Below are 22,767 nucleotides of genomic sequence, written 5' to 3'. Positions count from 1 at the left end.
TTATTTTCCCTCCACAAGGCAATTGGCAGTTTTTCTGAGGACCTGAGTTTCTCATGTAATCTCTGAATTTTTGTTTCTTGATCAAAGAAACTGAAGAAAGCTGAGGACCTCTTTGATATAAGGTGACTGTGGTCTCTGGCAAGTTACTTATTTGCTTATGCATACTGTGTCTTGTTTTCCTACACTGTGCATCCTAATTTTATCCTATCTTCTCAGATTTGCTAGATAACAATCTATAAGAGATTTTACATTTTATTTGATGAATTATCTACTCTTTATTTAATAAAATAGTGAGATGTTTTGAGCCTAATCAGTGGGATGCTATTTATTTTGCACATGTCCTTGTATATAATTTGACAGAAAGAAGATATTATTATACATTTCTATTTATAACACTTTTTTCTGTCATTTATTATTCCAATATATACATATTTGCAACATTTTCATATGCTTTACAAAATTGTGTTGAATGGTTGTACTAGATTTGTCCAGCTCCTTTTTGATTGCGTTTAATTGGTTTTGAGTTTTCCTCTTTCATTGTCTGGGGAGTAGCAGAATGTAGAGGTTAGGAACATAGCTGCTGGAGCCAGATGCCTATGTGCAAATCCAGTCTTGGCCCACTAACATCTGTGTGACCTTGGGCCATTCATCAGGGTCTCAACCTCTTCACCTGTAAAATAAGGAAAATGATAAGATTACTTCATAGGGCTCTGGTAATACTGAGTATGTAAAGTGGTGAGAACTGTGCCTGTTATGTAGATAATGCAGAGTGGAATTGATGAGTGAAAGGGTAATAAGCACATATACAACTCTGGTATATGTCTTCAAATGGTACCAATTATCTACTTCCTTAAACTGATTGTCTGTCTTTCAGATTTTTGCCTGTTGAACACCTGCATTTCACTTTTTCTTTTGAAACCCCTATCTGGCTTTTACTTACTTTTCTTCTGGGGTGTTCCCAGCACCATTAAAATAGCTTCTCATTTTGTTTTTTAAATATGTTGGTTTTATTTTTTTTAATTTTAATTTAATTTTAATTTTTTGTTTTTGACCGGTAAAGGGATCACAACCCTTGGCTCGGTGTCGTCCGCACAACACACTCAGCCAGTGAGCGCACTGGCCATCCCTACATAGGATCTGAACCCGCGGCCTCAGCGCTATCAACACCGCACTCTCCTGAGTGAGCCACAGGGCCAGCCCTGGTTTATTTTTTACATTTAAATTTTAGGCTCATTCAGAATTTATTTGGATCTAATGATTATGATAATAATTTAGATTCATTTTTTCCCCAAAATGACTAGAAATTGTTTCAACCTGACAAAACTTAAAAGTAACTTTTTTCCTTCTGTGATATCTTATCTCAGAAAGAATCATGTTTTCTTGAACCATGTTATTGAACTTGACAAAATTGTTTAAAGTAGTTAGTAAATCTTTTTCTGTTCTCCCAGGGGGTTCTATTTTTATTTCAAATGATGAAAATATCAAATAGAATAGCTTTTGAAACTGGGAGTTGTGCCAAAATCATTTTGGCAGTTTTTTCTCAGAGATCATTTAAAAAATTGTCCTTCCTGTATTTCCCCCTTTTTCCTTTCTCTCCCATAAGGACAAACCTTAATTTTTAAAAGATGTCTTATATGTATAATGTGGCACCAAACTGATTCTGACCTGGGAGCCTGGATGTATTTCAGTTTACATTTATATCGAATATAGAAAATAGCCCATACATTCTTGTTGGTTAAAGTATAATTTGTTAACTAGTTTTTTTTTTTTTTATTGCGAAAGGAATAAGTTTACAAACAATACAAAAAGATATGTACTGACAGTCTCCTTCCTCATTCTAGTTCCCCTAAATTTAATCCCTCAGCTATTTTTTAAATGAGTTTCTTGCTTTTGTATCCTTCCAAAATATTTTATTAAGTGTTATCCTCTTCTTTCTTCAATAACAAGTAAGTTCTCACTATGTATGCATACCTTTCTAGGCATTGTTATTTTCATTTACGTTGTTGTATTAGTCCATTTCTGTTGCTTATAACAAAACACTTGGAACTGGGTATTTGTAAGAAAACAAAATTTATTGCTTACAGTTCTGGAGGCTGAGAAGCCCAGAGTCCAGGGAACACATTTGGTGAAGGCCGTGCTGGTGGTGACAGTGACCCAGGGGTCTCACATGGCAGAAAATGGCAGAGCAGAGAAAGAGTTCCTCATGCACTCTTCTCTTAAAGCCCTCAGAACCACACCCCTGACCACCACTATTAATCCATTCACTAGGCATGGTCCTACAATCTAATCACCTCTTCAAGGCTGCACCTTTTGATTACCATAATAGGATTTCCCACCATCAACAGGTATAGTGGGGATTTAAGCTTCTAATATATGAACTTTGGGGGATACAATTCAATCAGTCCACAGCAGTTGTAAATTGAAGGTTTTTTCCATATGACTGTATATGGTTATGTTTTATTCTTTTCTGATGGTTGTAGAATATTCCATTGTTTGACTTTTGTAGAATTTTTAAAAATTAGTTCCAGATATTGTGTATTTTTTTTTCTTTTTAAAAACAATCTGGTAGACAACATCCATAATTATATGTCTTTGAGCATGTTTGAACCTGTCTGTAGCATATATTCCTAGAAGCGGAATTCCTGGGTTCAGAGGTAAGTGCATTTAAAATTTTAATAAAAATCACAAAGAGGTTATAGACCTTTCACACTTGAATCAACAGCATATGTGAGGGCTCAGCTGATTTAAGTACTATAATTTTGCAAGAACAAACTAGGCCTATATCTATCACTCAGTGATATAGATGCTATACTGGGGCCTAGATATCTTCATCTCATGATCTATGAATTTAGCGTTTATTAGCCCTTTGTGGCATGATTTCAATCTATCTTTCTAGTCTTATGTCCCAGTGTTTCTCTGCTCACACGTTTCAGAAAATAAGTTTATTCATTAAATAAAACATTTAAATATACTTTCTCTGAATTTTTAAAAAATTTGCTTAAAATACTCCATAGGTATTACACATTCTTAAATTAGCAAGTCACATTCTCCTCTACTTTATCTCTCTACTGACTGCATTAACAACAGATTCCTCCTTTTTTTTTTTTTTTCCCAACAATGACGAGTGGTCACATTTTATTATTTCTGGCAGCTGGCCGGTATGGGACCTGAACCCATGACCGTGGTGTTATAAGGCTGTGCTCTAACCAACTGAGCTAACCAGCTAGCCCTCGATTCTAACTTTTTTTTTTTTTTTTCCGATTCCAACTTTTTGATTAGAAAAATGTCCCTTGTGCATTTTCTTCAGTCATTTCTTGTTTCTTTGGGGAGACCAAATTGTGACTGAATCAAGACATTCCTGTTTTTTCTGGAAATTATCCGAATTCTGTCTTTTTAAAAATCATTTCTAATACAGTCATTATCTTTGGATTCAACAGTAAAAAAAACGCTAAATACAGAGAGATGATGCATCATGCCCAGATGCCATTATGTACTATCAGTGTAACCATGGGCGAATCATTTCACTTCTCTGAGCTTTAATTTTGGTTTTCTTAAAAAGCAGATAATGAGAGCCAGCCTGTGGCTCACTTGGGAAACTGTGGTGCTGATAACAGCAGGGCCATGGGTTCAGATCCCTATATAGGGATGGCTGGTTAGCTCGCTTGGGAGAGCATGGTGTTGACAACACCAAGTCAAGGGTTAAGATCCCCTTACCAGTCATCTTTTTTTTTTTTTTTTAAAAAAAGAGCAGATAATGATATATGCCTACCTCACAGGCTTGCTATGAGGATTAAGTGAGATAACAGAAAGCATCTAGCCAAGTGAATTCCTGGAATATAGTAGATTTTTGATAAATATGTGTTGGTTCTCATGTTGTTGAATATAAAAAGGTAACTTGACTGAACAAATGGTACTTTTCTTTCTAAAAATTTGTCTGATTTCTCCTAGGTGCTGCTTACAGCTGATAACAGATAGACCTGCTGCCATTCAAGAGGAGCTAGATCTTATCCAAGCCCTTGGATGTCTTGAAGAATTTGGGGTAAAGATCCTGCCTTTGCAAGGTGAGTTTTCTATTGTTGCACTGTTATTAGCCTATCTTGCACTAATTTACTAGTGTTTCTTTTTAGTTTTTAAAACTAAAGAGTAAATTTGATCATTTAATCCATCTGCAGTAGGTCCCACCCCCGCCCCATTTTTCAAATGACATCTCAAGTGGAAACCCAAAAGAAACAATAAAACCAACATTTTATGATATATTTATTTTTTAAAGTTCACATTTAAAAGATTGAAAGAAATAATATTAGTGACAGAACAGTGAGGCTATTGGGTAAAAACAAAAAAAAAGAAAGTGGGGATTATGCATGACAGTTTTAGATTTATATCAGTTTTGGTATACAGTTTATTTCTGTATTTTGTTTCAGTGTATAGATTTATAGTTTGATATAAACAATAACAGTTTTTTTTTCTTTTTATGCTTGACTCAGAATGTTCTTTAAGTCAAGTGTTTTTTCTTACAGAGGGAACGATAGGAAGTTCTTGTTTAGAGTTTAACTACTACTCATATCTAAATATTGCTTCAGTTCTTTTACCTTAATGTCAAAGTCATAGAGGTATCATCCAAATAGCATCTTGTCACACATCACTTGTCTCATCTACTTTATGCTGCGAGGACAGTGCACATCTCACAATGTACTGGCTCAAACCTCGACCTTACTTGACAAATGGGAGGTTGATTTTCTGTTCCTTCAAACCCTGGACCTCAGTGACCTAAGTAAAGAGAGTTGTCTCTGTTCTTCACTCTGGAAATGTTTGGCAGCACTGGGGTTAGGGGGGTACAGCTGAGTTCCATCTGTCTGTGTGTTTTGCTAAGTTTGCACCACAGGTGTCTCTCTTCCTTTTTTTTTTTTTGAACTCCTAGTACCTTGAGATAATGATGGCCTGTTACAAGATCCTTGCTGTCTTTATCCTTTGTAGTGTTTAGAGTTGGATAGTCCTTAGGGGATACAAACCAGTAAAGACATTCTCATGTTTTCATGTGGGTTTCCATTGTGGATTTACTAAAAATTAGAAAGTCCTACCTCTCAGAAAAATTTATTAGATGAAACAGGTAGTATTATTGTTAGCTTGAATATCATTGTTTGGAAATAATTTATGCATAATTATAAATATCCTGTAGCATCTTAAACAAGTACATGTGTATGAAGATACTTCAAAAAGTTTATGGAAAGATTTGTATTATCTTTTAATTCCATTTTTCCACAAACTGTTTGAAGAACGCTTATGTGTAAGGTGATTGTTAAATCACTAAAAAATTCTATTCAGTCACACTATACATGTAATTTTTGAACTCAAATCTTCTTAATATTGTGAAGATTAATCAGAGTAACTGAAAATCATTTCAGTTTATTCTCAAATGTCTTAAATCATTAACTACCTCCCTCTTGAACATTTACTTAATTGCAGTTTTCAGTCAGGGAAGAGTTTAGAGCACAATAAAACTTTTGCTGTGCTTATACCTCTTGTTAGGCGATTATATCTTTGTGTGTGTGTACGTGTGTGTTTTGGCTACTTATTTAATTCAAGCAGATTGAGATAATACAAAGATTTTTTCTTGCAGTCCACCAAATACTGTTGAATTTTGAAATATTAAATTAAGCCCTGATTTTCTGTGTTGATCAATTAGCAGTACTTTTGCTGGTAATATTTGTATATCAGCTGCAGAGTTTGAATATCTGCAATCAAACCTACTACCCTGCTGTAGCTTCTGAGAATTTCCTGAGGAGTGCTTTTATGTCTTAACAGCTTTTTAGCTTGATATATTGATTTGGAGTTTTCTATTAGAATTACTGTCAGAAAGTCTTCTGGATGTAGAGATGGAATATTGCCTTTGTATGCTGTTTGTTGTATTTACCCACAGATATGATTTAGATTTCATTTGCTTTTGTTTTCATCAGCAATACTGGACAAACAAAGTAACTTGATATTTAGAAATGTATGGTCCAGGTATTTTTATTGTAGTCAGTGTACATAGTTCATTTTGTCACTTTGTTTTGAAGCCTTCTTTGCCTATACTCTAGGAGTTGCTATTTCTCATCAAGTGCAGGCTAGTGGTACTAGCTAAATTGTAATAAGGAGTTAACAGAATACAGGAACAGAAATAGCACGTAAAAATGTTTCCTTATTTATGAGTCTTCTATGAAGTATTTATGTGTGTACATGAGTGTGTTTTTCCCTATAATTTGGGCATTTATGTAAATTTTTTAAAATTTCAAATAAGCTGGTTTTGGACATTTTAGTTGTTCTGCATGTTCTTTTTATAATAGGGTAAGTCAGTTTTTCAGACTTACAGCATTCTGGTTACATCCAGCCTGGTGCTAGTTCTGCCACTTACAGCTGGATAACTATGGGCAAGTATCTTAACTGTTCTTTGTCTTTAAGTTTTCTCATTTCTAAGAAGAACCTTATGGAATTGCTTATAAGGAATCAATCTGTAGGCTTATAGTGCCTGGAATATTTATGAGTAAGGGCTGTGCAAGTATTAACTATCATTTTTGTTATTTTACTCGAAGGTGTTCTCTAAGCGATGATAGAATTACTGTGGTCTTACCTGCCTTCTCATTCTCCCTCCCTCCTTTCTCTTCATTCGTTTTTCCTTTCTACCTCTGATTCTGCCCCTCCTTCCTCCAGCATCTCTTCTTTCCTCTTTTCACTCCCCTTTCCTTCCATTTGATAAACATTAATTTAGGGACTTACTGTATTCCAGGAACTGAAATAATGAAGGGAATAAGGCACACTTCCTGACTGTAAAGGGTTGACATGCTGATAACAAGACAGAGTTACATCAGAGTGTCACATATGAGTTTAAATTTTTTTTGTGTGTGTGCAGCTGTCTGGTATGGGAAATTGAACCCTTGACCTTGGTGTTCCAAGGCTGCTCTCTAATCATCTGAGCTAACCAGCCAGCCCTTTTATGAGTTTAAATTCTGGTTCAGCCACTTTTTGCTTTGTGACCTGTGGCAACAATATCTTGGAGCTTCACCTTTGTCAGATGGGGATAATAATAAAATATATTCCCTAGATAGTCCTGGAAATTATATCTTGAAACATTGAGAAACCTCACATTAGAGGATTCCATACTTTATAAGCATTTCTGTGAATATGTCAGTAGTAGTAATAATAATAATAACTAACAATTGTTGAGTGATTTTTATATTCCAAGTATACTTTACATGTATTAATTCTCAAAAATACCTATGAGGTAATGACTATTATTGTTTCCAATTTTTGGATGATGAAATCAAGGCACAGGGAGGTTAAGTGACTTTCTTATGGTTACACAGCTGGTTAGAGGTGGAGCTGGGATTCAAACCCAGGTAGTCTGGCTCAAGAACCTGTGTTTGTAAACTGTAGACAATACTCTACTGATGAAGAGGTATGACAATAAAACATTGTTTGAGAAGGAAACTGTTGCTCGTCAGCTAAGCGACTGACATAATACCACCTTCCTGGCCTACACAATTCAAATTTGTACTTCAGCAACACCACAAGTAATTATATATGTTGTGGACCTTTAATGCCATATATGACTGACTGAAATTGGTATTTCACATCTGTGGTTTGATGAGCATTTGCTGTTTATGCCTCGTAAGATTGTGATGATACTATTTATATGTGGGTAGTTGGTAAGTAAATGCTTTTTACATTTGATATCTATGTGTGTGTGTGTGTTTTATTGGATTTTTTTTCTTTTTACATGTGAGATATATTTGTGAGATCTATAGGAAAATGAGACATTCACAATTATTAAAAGATACATACACATATCTTCTTCATGTTCGTTAATTTCATTTGGAAAGGAATTTTAGGAGTCAAACAACCCCTCCTTAATGGAAAGATATGTACATTTAAGGCTTCAGTTTTTTTAACTGAGAAACACATTTTGAAATATAATTAAGCAAGTCCTAACAGCAGCAGTAAAAGAGAATTGATACCGTGATTGTCCAGGGGTTCAGAAAATAGGTAAATAAAAAGTAAAAAGTAATTCGAACATGGTAATTGCAGTGTATTAGATTCCTACTCTCCAAATTCATTTAATGTGCTTGAAATATGAGGAGTACACATTGCTTAAGGCAGCGAAGAGACAAAGAACCAAACTTGAGTGTTGTAGTAAATGGAAGTTTAGAGAAAATGATGATCCATTGTTGTGTGTAGCTTCAGTTTTCCACCTTGATTTTACTGAGCTGGAAAGAGAGTGGTAATATAAAGGAAGTCAGCTGAGCAGAATTACTAAAGCTAGAACTTCTCTAAGAAGAATACAAGAATTCATCAACAAGGCTATAAAAGTAGCTATGAAAACCTCCAGGTTTTTACATATGTAGAGTCTTGATAATATCTATGACAAGTGTTGTTTTGAATATTAAATTAGAAAATTAATACCCATAAAATAGTAGCAGATATTGAGGGTGAAAAAAACCATTTTTGGGGGGGGAGGGGGGGTTGCGGCTGGCCAGTATGGGGATCTGAACCTTAAACCTTGGTGTTATCAACTCCACAGTCTAATCAACTGAGCTAACTGGCCAGCCCTAAACACAATTTTTTGATTGAGATAAGTTATGGAAGAATTAAGGAATAAGAAGAAATGATGTTTGCAATTTAAATGGTTCAGAAAAAAAAAGATATGTGTGTATATGTATTTGTGTGTGTATATATGAGGGGGTATGAAGGGAGCATGTGCATGCATGATTGTACATGTGTGCATAAATAGAGCAAATTATTAATAATTGGTTAATGTTGGCAAAGAGTAAAGAGGAATTTTTTGTATCATTTTTGCAACGTTTCTCTATATTTGAAATTAAATTATAATAAAAACTTACAAAAAAAAAAGCCCATTCCAAAGAAGAACCATCACTTGTCTTCTTTATCTCCCCAACCCTTCAGCCCTCTCCCACCTACTGAGAAGTTTTGAGAAAACACAGAATGTATGGGGAATAGCCATGGATTTAGGAATGGATAAAGGACTGAAGGTGTGAACAACATTTAGGGAACAGAATTTAGGGATGCATTCTGGTTCCATCATGTTTAATCTTTCTGTATGTCAGTTTTCTCCCCTGAGGATAATAGTAGCTGCCTTGTAGGGTTTGGCTTTGTAGGATTAATATACATAAAGGACCTACAGCGATGCCTAGGACTTAATTCATATTTATTTCACGTCAATTGCTATTATTATAGCTGTTATTGTTATAGTTATTGGGGACCAGAATCCCGAATAGTGCCAGGCTTCTTAAAGTTGACATCTCTACTCTAAATATTCCTAGAATACATGATGCCCTTTAGCTGAAGTTTTTTTCCTTTATTTTAAGTGTGCTTCATTTCTTCATAGCCTGAATTGGTTTGATCAGACATGCTTTATTTTCCTAATATCTAGCTTAAGTGAGAGGATTGGCCTTATTTTTGGAGAAAGATTAATAAATTGGAACAGTGAGCTCCTTGAGGACTCTTGCCCTCCAAGAGTGAGGTAGTGGAGATAGCAAATGGATATTCAGAATGTGGAATGGATTTTGGAGGGTAAAGTGAGGCGGGACTGGTATAATAGGAAGTATATAAAGTTTTCAAAGACAGATACTGGCTTGTTTAAAATTTTCCCTAAGTCCTGACGTGGTACTGGAAAAGGTGCCATGCTTTTTTAGCTTCAGAATGACAATTCATTTGCTATCTTTTAGAAGTTTGATTATAAGGGGCCAGCCCATGGGCTCCCTTGGGAGAGTGTGGTGCTGATAACACCAAGGCCACGGGTTTGGATCCCTGTATAGAGGTGGCCAGTTAGCTCACTTGGGAGAGTGTGGTGCTGACAACAGCAAGTCAAGGGATAAGATCCCCTTACCAGTCATCTTCTTTTTTTTTCTCCCCCCTCCCCCCAAAAAGAAGTTTGATTATAAAGAAAAGATCCATGTTGTACATTATTTATTCAGAAGTTATAATAATGGTTTTTAAATATGCCTTTTACTTTTACTTAATTCTCATTGATCTAGAGACTAACACAGTTCTCATTTTGTTTGGTTACGTTATGTTAGGAAGGTCATGACACCCTTTTATGATGTCCCTGCCTATTACAAGTCTTTCATATATATTTGTTTTTTGTAGTGCGATTGTGCACTGATCGGATCAGCCTCATCAAGGAGTGTATTTCCCAGTCCCCCACATGCTACAAACAATCCACCAAGCTTTTGGGCCTTGCCGAGCTGCTGAGGGTTGCAGGTGAGTTTTTTGAATGCTAAACTGCAGAATAAGGTATCTGTATTATTCTGGACATCATCCTAGGTGAACATCAGAATATGTTTATGGTGTCAGAAGAGCAACTTTTGGGCAAGGATTAGTCTTTTCTAGAAAGACCAGCACATTATAATAATGTGTAGCTGTGTTGAGCTACTGGACCATCTGTTCTTTAAATGAAGACAGGCTTGTTCAGGGTGCCACGAGCTGATTGTGAGATTGGGAGCAGATCTCACAATCAAGTCAATGTTACCATGTATAACAAGAAAGCTTTGATCACATAAATGATGTCAGTGGTGGTATTCTTCCCATTTTACAAGAGAAATTGAGGACTAGAGAAGTTAAATATCTTGCTTAGCAAGGTTAAATAGCAGACTATGGCTTTCAAAGAAAGTTTTTTTGACTCTGTGTTTTATGTTTCTTTAACTACACTTCTGCTTACCCATCTTTTAATACTTTTTTTGGTGTTTTTGACTTATACTGATCTCTACAAGAACGGTTTTGGGCCACTTTGTTCCATAAGCAATGGTTTGAAGTTGTTTTTGTCTAAGCCACATTATAGGCTCAAAAGTAAAGGGGATTTATGTTTATATTATTAGCTTTTAAAATATATATATTTGGTGAATACACGTTAGTGTTTTAAAATCCTAACATGTAGGACTCTTACTCTTAAAATCTTTAGTTTTTGTAAATGTTTATGTGTAGTCGTCCTTTTCTAGTTTGTCTGAAAGCATAACATCAGCATCTTTATTTTGGACTTGCAGCAGACTTTAAAGGTGACGATACTGTGATTGAGGCCAATTGTCCATCGTGAGGCATCTTGGACTACTGGGGAGAACATTGGGTGTGAAGTCAGTAGACTGAAGTCAGGTTCACATCCTGACTCTTTGCCACATATTTGTTAAATTTAGCTCTAGTTTCTGCATTTGGAAAATAGGAATGATACCCCATTTCTTTATCCATTGACATATAAGAGACAAATGAGTTAATGCATGTAAAATCTCTCTGTAATGCATGCTGAAGCACTCTGATGACCAGGGAAGAATTTCATAAGGATCCAATCCATAGAAGCTAACAAAGCAGCTCAGTGATGCTGTCTACACTTTCCTTGTATCTTTCCTTTTTTTTTCTTAGTGACTTGTTGACATAGTAACAGGAATATCGGTGGTCCTGGCAACCTATATGAATTTTTAATGGGAAGAACATTCTTCTTCAGTCCTATAGAGCAGCATATGTAGAGTACTTGATATTTAGACCTCTTTTCTTTATTGCAGCTATTATATTTCTAATATTTGGGACCATCTCAACTTGGCCACATTCTGTTTCACAAACTTTAACTTGGAATCTGTATTACAACTCAGTGTTGTATCATCAGAAGATAAAGCTAGTATTTATATTTTATTCAACATGTTTTACTGTAAGCCACCTAAGTACATATAATAAAAATAGCTAACAGGCATCCATGGTTACTGTGTACCAGCACCCTTCTCTACTGTTTTTAAATATAACTCACTATACACGACACCTCTTGTTAGCTACATTTATAGTAGAAGAAGTAGAAAAGCAGAGGGTTTGAGGTAATATCACTGTATTAGGAACTATGGATACAGGGTTCTATCACACATAGCTCCCTGCCCTCTAGGAATTTAGAATCTTAGAGGGCTGAGGAAACAAACAATTATGCTGCACTGTAGGGTGTGGTGATAGTGCCTGGCTTCTGGAAACAAATATTAGAGAACTTGAAGAAAGGCAATGCTAATTTTTACCCAGGCTATTAAGAAGGTTATCACAAAGCAGGTAATATTTACCTGAAGCTTATAGAGTGTTCTGGTTATCTGTTGCTGTTCTAACCACCAACGAACTTAGTGGCTTAAAACAACAACCATTTATTTTTTTCTCTCCCAGTTCTGGAGATTGACTGAACTCGGCTAAGCAGTTCAGGGTCTTTTATGAAATTGCAGTCAGATAGTGGCTAGGGATGGGCTTACCTCGGAGGCTTCCTTACACATGTGTCTGGGCACCTGGGCTGGGTTTCCATAAGATGGCCTCAGAGTACCCAATCTTCCAGTGGCTGAAGGCCCCCAGAATCAGTGTCCCAGGAGAAACCAGCAAAAGCTTCAAGGCATTTTCTAATCTAGCCTTGCTATTTGGACAGCTTCTTTTCCATTGTATTTTATTCACACAGACCCTCTCCAGTTCAAGGGGAATGTTTATAGACTCTACCTTTAAGGCTTGCCAGTAGTTGGAAGATCTGCTTCTAAGATGGCTCATTTGTATGGCTGTTGGCAAAATGCCTCAATCCCTCCTGGCTATTGGTAAGAGGCCTCAGTTCCTTGTCAAGTGGACCTCTCCAAAGGGCTTGTTGAGTGTCCTGTCAGCATGGCAGCTAGCTTCTCCTAGAGCAGTCCATCCACAAGAGAGCAAAGAGGAAGCTGTAATGCCTTTTGTGATCTAGTCTTGGAAGTCACATGCCATCATTTCCATGTTATTGGTTAGAAGTAAATCAGGAAGACCAGCCCACTGAAGGGGAAGGGCATTAAGCTCCATCTTTGGAAGGGAGTATCAAAGAATTTGTAGAAGTACTTTAAATTGTATTCAGATATTCAGAGCCTTGTCATACCACCATTAGTTTTCTTTTCTGAATCATTTTCTTTAAAAGACTTAGTCTGGCCATATTCCTGGCTATTTTCCCTAAGAATTGTATTTTCTTTTGTTTGTTTTTAATATTTTTCTAGATACCATTTTTTACAGACCTATTTTTGGTTATATTTTTTTCCTTTAACCACCTGCTCAGATTGATCTTGAATCAAAAGCAGTTGTATGATTTTGGACTTCAAGATGACTGTTTTGTACATCTTCACATAGAAGTATTCACAATAGTAGTTCTCATTTTATGCTTTCATTCTTGTCTCAGTTGCTTTGTCCCTTATAGGCAGAAATATGAATCTCATTTTGAAAATGAGGAAACAGGAATAGAGAAGTTAAATAATTTATTGAGGACTTCACAGTTAAGTTTTGCTTTAAACTCTTTACTCTTATCTCATGTTTCCACCTCTTTTGACATTGTGTAAAGGTGATCAGTGGACCTTGTTTTACTTCGTTTCATTCGCCACACTTTTGCATCTGTCCTCACAGAAATGTATCAGATTTTACCACATTTCTGGATTTGAGATTAGATGGTAATATAAGAGAAAGAGATGTATCCAAGAGAGGAGGTTATAAATGAGAGACCAAGTAGTTCAGGTACCTGGTCTGTTATTCACGGTTCAACCAGAAGCAGAACCACTAGGTGATACACATATTAAAAGCTTTATCATAAGGAGTTGGCTTTTGCTCCTATGGGAATTGGCTAGGCAAATCTGAAATTCATAGAGCAGTCAAGCAGGAAGAGAAAATCAGGAGCAGGGTAGAACTCCACGGGGTGAAGCTGTTGTCCATCCACAGGTGGAATTTCTCTCTCTCTCTCTCTCTCTCTCTCTCTCTCTCTCTCTCTCTCTCTCTCTCTCACACACACACACACACACACACACACACACACACACACACACACACACACACACACACACACACACACACACACACACACACACACACACACACACACACACACACACACACACACACACACACACACACACACACACACACCCTTATCTTATCTTGTCTTATCTTATCCAGGATAAGCTTCCTTACTTAAAGTCAGCTGATAGGGGCTTTAATTACTTAGCATTTATAGCCTAGCCAAGTTGACACATGAAAAAAAGTCATACCTTGCCCTTTCACTTATGATTTAGTATATTCTGAATAAATGCAAACATTTCAAGAGTGTTATATAGGAAATAGGTTTTATATTAAGTGTAAAATGTGCATCTATTAGAACTAAACTTTTACGTATGCATTTCCAGTATTACGTGTTAGTGTTACTAACACATGAGTGTGTTGTTCTAATAATAATAACATTGTGAATCTGAGTGCTACACAGTCTTGTTTTTTAGAGTCTTTTTAGACTGGTTGGGCCAATATTGCCTTGCATTTTATTTAAATCTCTGAAGCACAGAAAGAAGGTTGATGAGGACATATTTGAAAAGTTTTACTGAACTCTTTCTTTAATATGTTTACTTTTTCTTCTACCATATTATAGCTTAGAAATTGAAGGGCCGTAGACACATATTCTTTTTTTCCTGGACACATTGAAGATAATTTTAAGGTTTTATTACCTCCTTAATAATAAATATGTGAAGATTTTTTATTTTTGTCTTTTTAGCCTAAATATTCAAATTGTGTACTCGTATTATAACTTTGAATTATTTGTCTTAAAATTGAAAATTACATTCTGAATTGAATATATGCCCCATTTCGTGGATGATATGTTTTTTCGGGTCACTGTTATGTGCAAAACTTGATTCTGGGTACTGAGAATTCAACAGTGAATCAGCTGTTGTCCCCAAAGAGCTTAAATTCTGACAGAGAATGTAGGTTATTAAAAAGTTAATCACAATAAATTGGTTTTAAGAGAGTAAAAAGTAAAGGAACATGTAGGAAGAGCAGCTAAACATGGTGTTTTATGTGAAGAGAGTATAGAGATATCACAAAAGGGAGTGAAATATAAGCTGGCTTCTAAGAATGTGCTTGTGAAAATAGGATCTTTATGTTAACATGAGCTCGATTGTGGTATGTGTTCTTAGACTCTGGAAACTCACTATGATAAATAAAAGATTAGTACTGTTAGTGAAACTATAAAATTATAGTATACTCATTTTACTTCATGTTTAAGGTATTTTTCTTCATTTATTTGTCATTAATTACTTACAATTAGAAAAAGAACATTTAAAGGGAAAAATATAAAGGATAGCAAAAAGGTTTAAAGTATCTGTGGAGAGGAAAACTTTTCCCTCACCCCCTTACTTTCAAATGGTTGGTTGGGGGGTCTTCAAATTAATTGACAATAAGGCCGACCCCGTGGCACACTCGGGAGGGTGCGGCGCTGGGAGCGCAGCAGCGCTCCCGCCGTGGGTTCGGATCCTATATAGGGATGGCCGGCGTGGCCGGTCACAAAAAAAAAAAAAAACAAAAACAAATTAATTGACAATAGATAGGTTAATGGAAAAAAGACAAGATTTATTTATGAATGCATGCAGAAGTCACTCAATAATGAATAACTCCTTGAATAGCAAGAAGTAATGGTTTATATACCAGATTAGGAAAGGGGGGGCATGGGACGGTTTAGTGCTAAAATGGGGAAGTACAGAAGGTTCTTTTGGATTTTTTGATGCTGATGGAGATAGGCAGTCTATCTGTATGGCAGCTGAATTCTCAGGAAACTGCCTTGGAGGTGGTCTAATAGCAGTTGTATTTTAGGGATCCTCTGCCTTAGTCAGAAAAGGTAAATTCAGATAAGATTTCTTTCTGCATCTTCTCTAGCTCAAATATTTTCTGAAAGAAAGTGAGCCAAAAGGCTGGCCCGATCAAGCTTTATTAAAGGAAAAGAATCTGCCTGGCTGCACTCAAAATGGAGAGCAGCAGCTGGAGTCGGGGTGGGAGGGCTTATATAGACTGTAAGGAAGGCTGACATAGTCAGGGAGGGTTTGGTGCTGATGCGGAAGATAAGGCTGGCTAATGCAGTCAGGTGGAAGGTTGCACCCATGCAGAAGTAGAGGAGTTTCTGTTTCTCAGACACAATGAGGTTTCTCATAAGGGAAAGGCTGGTGGCCATTTTGTGCTCAGTGTGTGTAAAATGGCACCAGTCATGTCTGAGACGGCACCAGTCATGTCCAAGATCCATCATTCCTGCCTTTTAAGTATAGGGAGAAGGGAAAAGGAGCAAAGGTCTCATGGTACTGAAGCTACTTCCTGCTGGAGATGGGCAAAGATATGAAAAAAATAAAAGATTTATGTTGGCGGGTAAAACAATTATGTGACGGGGTATTGGTTTCGTGTGGGGAGGCTTTATTCTTCTGGGGAAGTGTCGATGGTTCTCAGAGGCTGATATCCTCCTCCCAGGAACAATTTGGTAACCTTTTGTTTGGTGAAAACCTGCATACGTTCCTGTAAGAAATTAGAGAAACACCGAAAGAGGCAGGGACCAAGAAGAAGGATAAGTCCCATCATGGTTAGGGGTCCGACGTGTTTTGTCCTGAAGTCCTCCCCCATTGCTATAGCCTAGGTGAGTGGTTTGGGTGAAGCAGAAATGTTTTTGTTGGGGGGGGGGTGGTGGTTGGGCACTGGACTCCAGCAGAATCCCCTTTGGAAAGAACTATCCAGTAGTTTTTACCCCCGTAAGAACATGATGTGCCCGATGTCTGGTCATAGCATGTTGTGGGAACGTATGTCAGGGATGTGATTGTGTCCTGTAGAGTTCCCCCAAAGATTCTGGGTGGCAGACCCGGGAGGTTGGAAAGTGTCCTTCCACCCACCAAGACCTTGGTTATATGTTGTAAACGGGGTGTGGCATATATCTCTGTTAGGAAAAGAAGCAAGAGGAAGAGAAAAGGCAAGTGTTTAAGGGCTGGGAGGTTGAGAGGGTGCATAGTAGGAAAAAGGAGTAGAGGGGAGCCTTGTAGGGGGTGTAATCACAGAGGGCGCCCTGCAAGGCTAATTCAGTTACCCACTCAAGGATGTCTTCAACACTGGAGGTGGCAGGTTGGGACCAGTCTTGGCGCAGCTCCTGTGTGAAGGACGTGAAGCCGGGCCTGCAAGAGTGAGAGGATAATCGCTGGGGGAAAGATCATCCTTCTTCTGGGATTGGGGGAAGAGTGGAGGTCCTGGAGATTTTCAATTTTGTGGGTCCTAAAATGGACAAAGTGTAAGGAGATGTTGGGTTGGGGGATGAGCAGAGGGACCCCTCTGGCTTGGTGTTAACAGATTCTTTGGGTAAAGTCTCAGGTGCTAGTTTTACCAAGGATAAGTGATACCAAGGGGCCTTTCCTAGTACCTTTACTGCCGTGGGGGTGGTGAGAAGTACTGTATAAGGCCCTTCCCAACACAGTGAGAGGGGATTTGGGATTTGAGTTTTAATATACACTTGCTGTCCCGGGCTCAGTTTAAAGTCTGAGGGGGTGGTGGGGAAAGGATGAGGTCATAGAAGGTTGGCCTGTTCCCAGAGAAGATCACTAATGAGTGAAAGAGTGGAGAGATACTGACCTAAAGGTGATGAGCTAGAAGGGAGAGGTGTGAGTGAAGGGTCTACCATACATAAGCTCAAAGGGGCTGAGGCCAGTGGGTTTGTGGAGGGAAGCTCGCAAGCGAGTGAGTGCTAGAGGGAGAAGTTGGGTCCGAGGGAGAAGTTGGATTCAAGGGAGGTGAAGTTCCATGGACAGCTTGGTGAGGTGTGTTTTTATGAGGTGATTGGCTTTTTCTACTTTGCCTGAAGGCTGAGGCTGGTATGGTATATGTAAGTCCCACTTGATATATAAGGCCTGTGCTGTGAATAGTGTAATCTGGGAAATGAATGCCGGGCTGTTATCAGACTGGAGGCTGGTGGGCAAGCTTAAACGAGGGATGATTTCTGAGGTGACAGCATGTGTTACTGCTGAAGCATCCTCTGAAGTGCAGGGAAAAGCCTCAACCCACCCTGAAAAGGTATCTACTAAGGTTATAAGATAATGGGTCCTTCTGAGGGGAGGCATGTGAGTAAAGTCAATTTGCCAGTCCTGGCCAGGAGTGTATCCTCTGGCCTGGTGGGTAGGAAAGGACCGAACTTGGAGGCCACCTTGATTGGAGCTACGAGTACACAAAGGACAGTTTTGAGTGATTTGTTTAAGTAACTTGGCCATGTGGGGAGAGTAATATAAGGGCTGAAGAAGATGTAGTAGGGGTTCATAGCCTATATGAACTGAATTATGGAAATCTGAAAGGATTTGCTCAGCTTGTGTGGTAGGGAGGACATAATGACCAGAGAGAGTATACCAGTTGTCCTTCCTCTGTGCTCCCAACTGTTGGAGGTGTTGTATTTCTTGAGGTGTGCATTGGGGTAAGGACGTAGGGACCATGAGAAGGACCTGAGCAGGAGAGGAAGAGTGGGGGCCTGGTGATTGAGCAGCCTGTTTTGCAGTTAGATCTGCCAGTTTGTTTCCCTGGGCTATGGGGTCATTGGAGGTCTGGTGTCCTCTGCAGTGTATAACCCCAACCTCCTTTGGGAGTTGTGCAGCCTCAAGAAGTATCTCAATAAGATGTCCATTTTTTATGGGCCCTCCTTGAGTGGTCATGTATCTTCTCTCCTTCCATATGGCCATGCAGGAGTGTAGGCTGTGGTGAGCATACTTAGAATCAGTGTATATATTGACTCATTTGTTACTTGTCAGAGTGAGAGCACGGGTGAGGGCAATGAGTTCTGCCTGTTGGGAAGTGGTGTCAGGTGGGGGGGGCAGCCTCAATAGTTTGTGTTAGATTTACTAGGGCATAACCTGCCCGGGGGGGTGGGCGTGGAGGTGGCTCTCCCATCTATGAACCATGTATGTTGGAGCCGCGTAATGGGATGCAGGGAGATGTGTGGAAGGGGATTGCGAAAGAGGTCTAAAGCCTCCATGCAGTTATGTTCTAAGGGTCGTGAATGTTTTGGGATGAGAGTGGCTGGATTTAAGGGAGGGCAAGGTTTAAAGGAGAACTGGGAATTTTCAATGAAGGTAAGGCGGGTAAATTGTAGGCGGGAAGGGGAGAGAATTGACATGGCCTTATGACTGAGAAGGTCTTGAAGATGGTGGGGGAAACAAATGACTGTTTCTTGTCCAAAAGTTAGTTTAGAGCTTTTTTTGTGTTAAAAGGGCAGCTGCCGCCAAGGCCTATAAACAGGGAGCCCATCCTTGAGCTGCGGTGTCCAGTTGTTTGGAAAGGTATGCAACAGGGGAGAAGATATCTCCCACCTCTTGTCCCCAAACCCTGACTGCCAATCCTTGGATTTCAGTGAAGTATAGAATAAAAGGATGAGGTAGGTTTGGGAGGGATAGAGCTGGGGCTGCTAGGAGAGTGGCTTTTAATCGCTGGAGGGAAAATGAATGGGCTTTGTGGGATCTGGGGGAATAGCTGGATCCCCTTTGGCTGCCTCATAAAGTGGTTTTGCTAGCACACCAAAGTTAGGAATCCATAGGCGAAGATACCCTGCAAACCCCAAGTAAAAAAGGATTTCACCCTTTGTGGTAGGAGTAGGGAGTTCAGAAATTAAACTTTTGTGATCCACTGTTATTTCTCTGGTGTTGAGGGTGAGGTGGACTCCCAAGTAGGTGACTGAAGGAGAAGAAATTTGGGCCTTGCTGGGGGACACTGGATATCTCCTGGAGGCCAGGAAATTAAGGATAGCAACAGTGTGGGCCTGTGAATCCTCATAGGAGGGGCTACAGAGGAGGAGGTCATTCATGTATTGTATTAAAGTGCTAGAGGTCGGAGGAAGTTCAGACGAGTCTTGAACTAAGGCCTGGCCGAAGGAGTGGGGGCTATCCTGAAACCCCTAAGGTAGTACTGTCCAGGTGAGTTGTTGGGAATGACGCATATCAGGATCATTCCAAGTGAAGGCGAACAGGTTTTGACAGGAAGGGTGTAAGGGGATAGAAAAAAGGCATCTTTGAGGTCAAGTACAGAGAAGAAATGGGTTGTGGATGGGATTGTGGATAGAAGAGTATAAGGGTTAGAAATGATTGGGGTTATGGGTAAAACGGCTGCATTAATGGCCCTGAGGTCTTGAACTAAATGGTATGAGCCATTAAGCTTTATAACTGGAATGATGGGTATATTAAAAGGCGAGTGGGTAGGCTGTAAGAGATGAGAAGAAAGGAATTTGTGTATGACAGGTTTTAAGCCTATTAGGTGTTTGTTAGCAATTGTGGGACAACAGGGAACAAAGAGGGGTTTTGCAACTTAACAAGGATAGGAGAATGGTGCGTAGCAATGAAGGGAGAAGAAATGTCCCATACTATGGGATTAACCTTGTCTGAGGGGAAGGGGAAGGTGGAAGCCTCAGGGGCCAGGTCTAGGGTGGCCTGTAACAGGAGTATTGTAGCTGGACTTAAAGTGTTTAGGGTAAGGGTACCTTTGAATTTGGAAAGTATGGCCCATCCCAGTAAGGGGGCTGGGCATTGAGGCATTATTAAAAATTTGTGTGTGAGTTGGGTGTGAGGTAGTGTGCAGGAAGGGGGTTGAGTGATCCGTGGATGGTATTCTGATCCCATGACCCCTACTGTTGTGATAGAGGATGGTGTTGTTGGTCCTGCATATTCAGGAAGGGTAGAGTAAGTGGCCCCTGTATCGATGACAAAAGAGATTGGCTTACCTGCTATGAGGAGAGTTACCCTGGGCTCATGCACGGTGATCTCTGTGGGAGCCTTGGGCCCTGGGCATCATCAGTCCTCCTCCTGGGCAAAGCCGAAGAGCTCTGGTAGGGATGGCCATGGAGCTAAAGGTTGTGGGACAGGGACTGGGCCACTCCATCTCTGGCAAGTGGAACAGTCAACCCCCCAGTAATCTGGCTGTTTGCAGTGAGGACAGGGCCCAAAAGGGGGCCTGGGGTTAGGACAGGCCCGTACCTAGTGGCCTGGATGACTGTGTTTGAAGCAGTTCCTGGGTGGCTTGCCTCTGGGGGCGGCCAGCTTAGGGGTATGTGAGCCTTGGATGGCATTAGCCAGGAGTTGGTATTTGGCCTGATCTCTTTTGTATTGATCCTTCTTCTCCTCCTCCTCCTCCCTATTGTTAAAAACCTTGAAAGCTGCATTGAGGAGGTCTCATTGGGTTGTATTTGGGCCATCCTCAAGTGTTTTTAGTTTTTTTTGACTATCAGGGGCTGATTGGGTAATGAAATGAGAGTGTAAGAGAGCCATGCATGCAGGGGAGTTTGGGTCTATACATGTGTGTTTATATAAAGCCTCAGAGAAGCGGGTTAGGAACTCACTGTGATTTTCAGTGGATCTCTGTGTGATTTCTCTAAGCTTGTCATAATTGACCGACTTGTGAGTAGATTTTTGGAGGCTGTAAATCAAGTGTGTGATCATATTAACCCAGAGATCCCGATCCCTGTGGCCAGTCTGTTAGTCCCAATTCGGGTCAGTGCAAGAGATGGTGACGGCTCCCATGGGCTGTCTGTTATTTTGAGCATGTACCTTGTCTGCCTGTTGGTGGGCTGTTATCCAGACCTGCTCCCTGTCCTCGGGGGACAAAGTAGTAGTGAGAATCATAAAAATATCATGCCAGGTGAGATCATAAGACTGGGCAAGATATCTGAATTCCTTAAGATATGTGTCCATGTTGGACTGAAAAGATCTCAGTTGTTTTTCGATTTGGGAGAGTTCGGAAAGAGAAAAGGGGATATAGAACGTGACAACTCCCTTTGTCTCTGCCACTTCATGGAGGAGGTATAAAGGAGCCAGAGCTGAGGCGGGGTTGTCACCTGAGGAAGGGGAAGGAGAGGGGTTGGGTGGCTGAGGATGAAGAAGGGAAAAGGTAAAGGGGCTGGTGGAGGATCTGGAGTGTAAGGAGGTGGTTGGGGAGCAGAGTGGTCTGACGGATCAAAAGATTGATCTGAGTCCAGAAGGGGAGGTCGGGCATGAGCTAGGAGAATTTGAAACGTAGGACAGTTTTGACAGTGAGAAGGACACGATCAGAGATAGAAGAAGGCTTGAACATAAGGAATCTCTCCAGCTCTGTTGCTTTGGTGACAAAAGTTGTCTAGCTCTTTGAGAGTATCCAAATTGAAAGTGCCATTTTCTGGCAACTGGGATCCATTGTTTAGTTTGTATTTAGGCCAAACCTGATTGTAGTAGAAAATGAGGTGTTTGAGTTTAATGTCTCCCTGGAGGCCAAGGGGTTGTAAATTGGCCAGGAGACAGCCTAGGGGCATAGAGTGTGACAGTTTAGATCACGAGGATCCCATGTAGATGGTTAGAAAGGAAACAAGTAATCCTAGTAGAAGGTGACAACAAGGTATCCCTGGAGTCTGAGAGATTGTAAATCAGCCAGGAGACAGCCCAGAGGCTTAGAGCGTGGTGATTTGGATTGTGAGGATCCCATTGAGGGTGAGAAAGGAGGTGATCAGTCCCAGTAGAAAAAGGGTAACACCAAAGAGCGTCCTCATTGATGTGCACCTTCTTTTCGAGGGAGAAGCCACCGACCAGCTAAAGGAGCGTCCTCCAATAGCTGGGTGGCACAAGAGGGGTTCCCTTGGCCAGGCGCCTGGTCTTTGGGAAGTAGGCAGTAGTTGTAGAAAGTAGTTGGGGGAACATGTAGAAGTAGGACAGACCCACTGTCTCACCCTGAATTGAGGCCGATCTTGGATGTATTGGTCTGAAATGGCAAAAGGAGAGAGTCCTGGAGGTACCTGGTTTGGCAGGTCTGGGAAGGGCAGCCACGGGGCTGGCCAATCAATCCAAGAGACGGGATCATCCAAAGGTCCCGGCCACGAGCCTTCCTGGTTTCAGCACCAAAATGAAAGAAAGTGAGCCAAAACGTCGGGTACTGATCAAGCTTTATTAAAGGAAAAGAATCTGCTGGGTTGCACTCAAAATGGAGAGCAGCAGCTGG

The 22,767-nt window shown here is 39.9% G+C and overlaps 1 protein-coding gene across 2 annotated transcripts in view; it reads left to right on the top strand.

Moving 5' to 3' along the window:
* Positions 1-22,767, top strand: part of NBAS (NBAS subunit of NRZ tethering complex) — a 361,846-nt gene that overhangs the window by 173,505 nt on the left and 165,574 nt on the right. For both annotated transcript variants that reach the window (XM_063078155.1, XM_063078154.1), the window contains exons 31-32: positions 3,949-4,061; positions 10,141-10,254. In XM_063078155.1, coding sequence (XP_062934225.1) covers positions 3,949-4,061; positions 10,141-10,254 — 227 coding nt within the window. The remainder of the gene's footprint in view (positions 1-3,948; positions 4,062-10,140; positions 10,255-22,767) is intronic.

The sequence above is a fragment of the Cynocephalus volans genome, chromosome 14 (assembly GCF_027409185.1).
Source record: "Cynocephalus volans isolate mCynVol1 chromosome 14, mCynVol1.pri, whole genome shotgun sequence".
Taxonomy (NCBI): Eukaryota; Metazoa; Chordata; class Mammalia; order Dermoptera; family Cynocephalidae; genus Cynocephalus; species Cynocephalus volans.
Note: the sequence above shows the minus strand (reverse complement) of the source record. Positions and strands in the feature narration are given on the sequence as shown.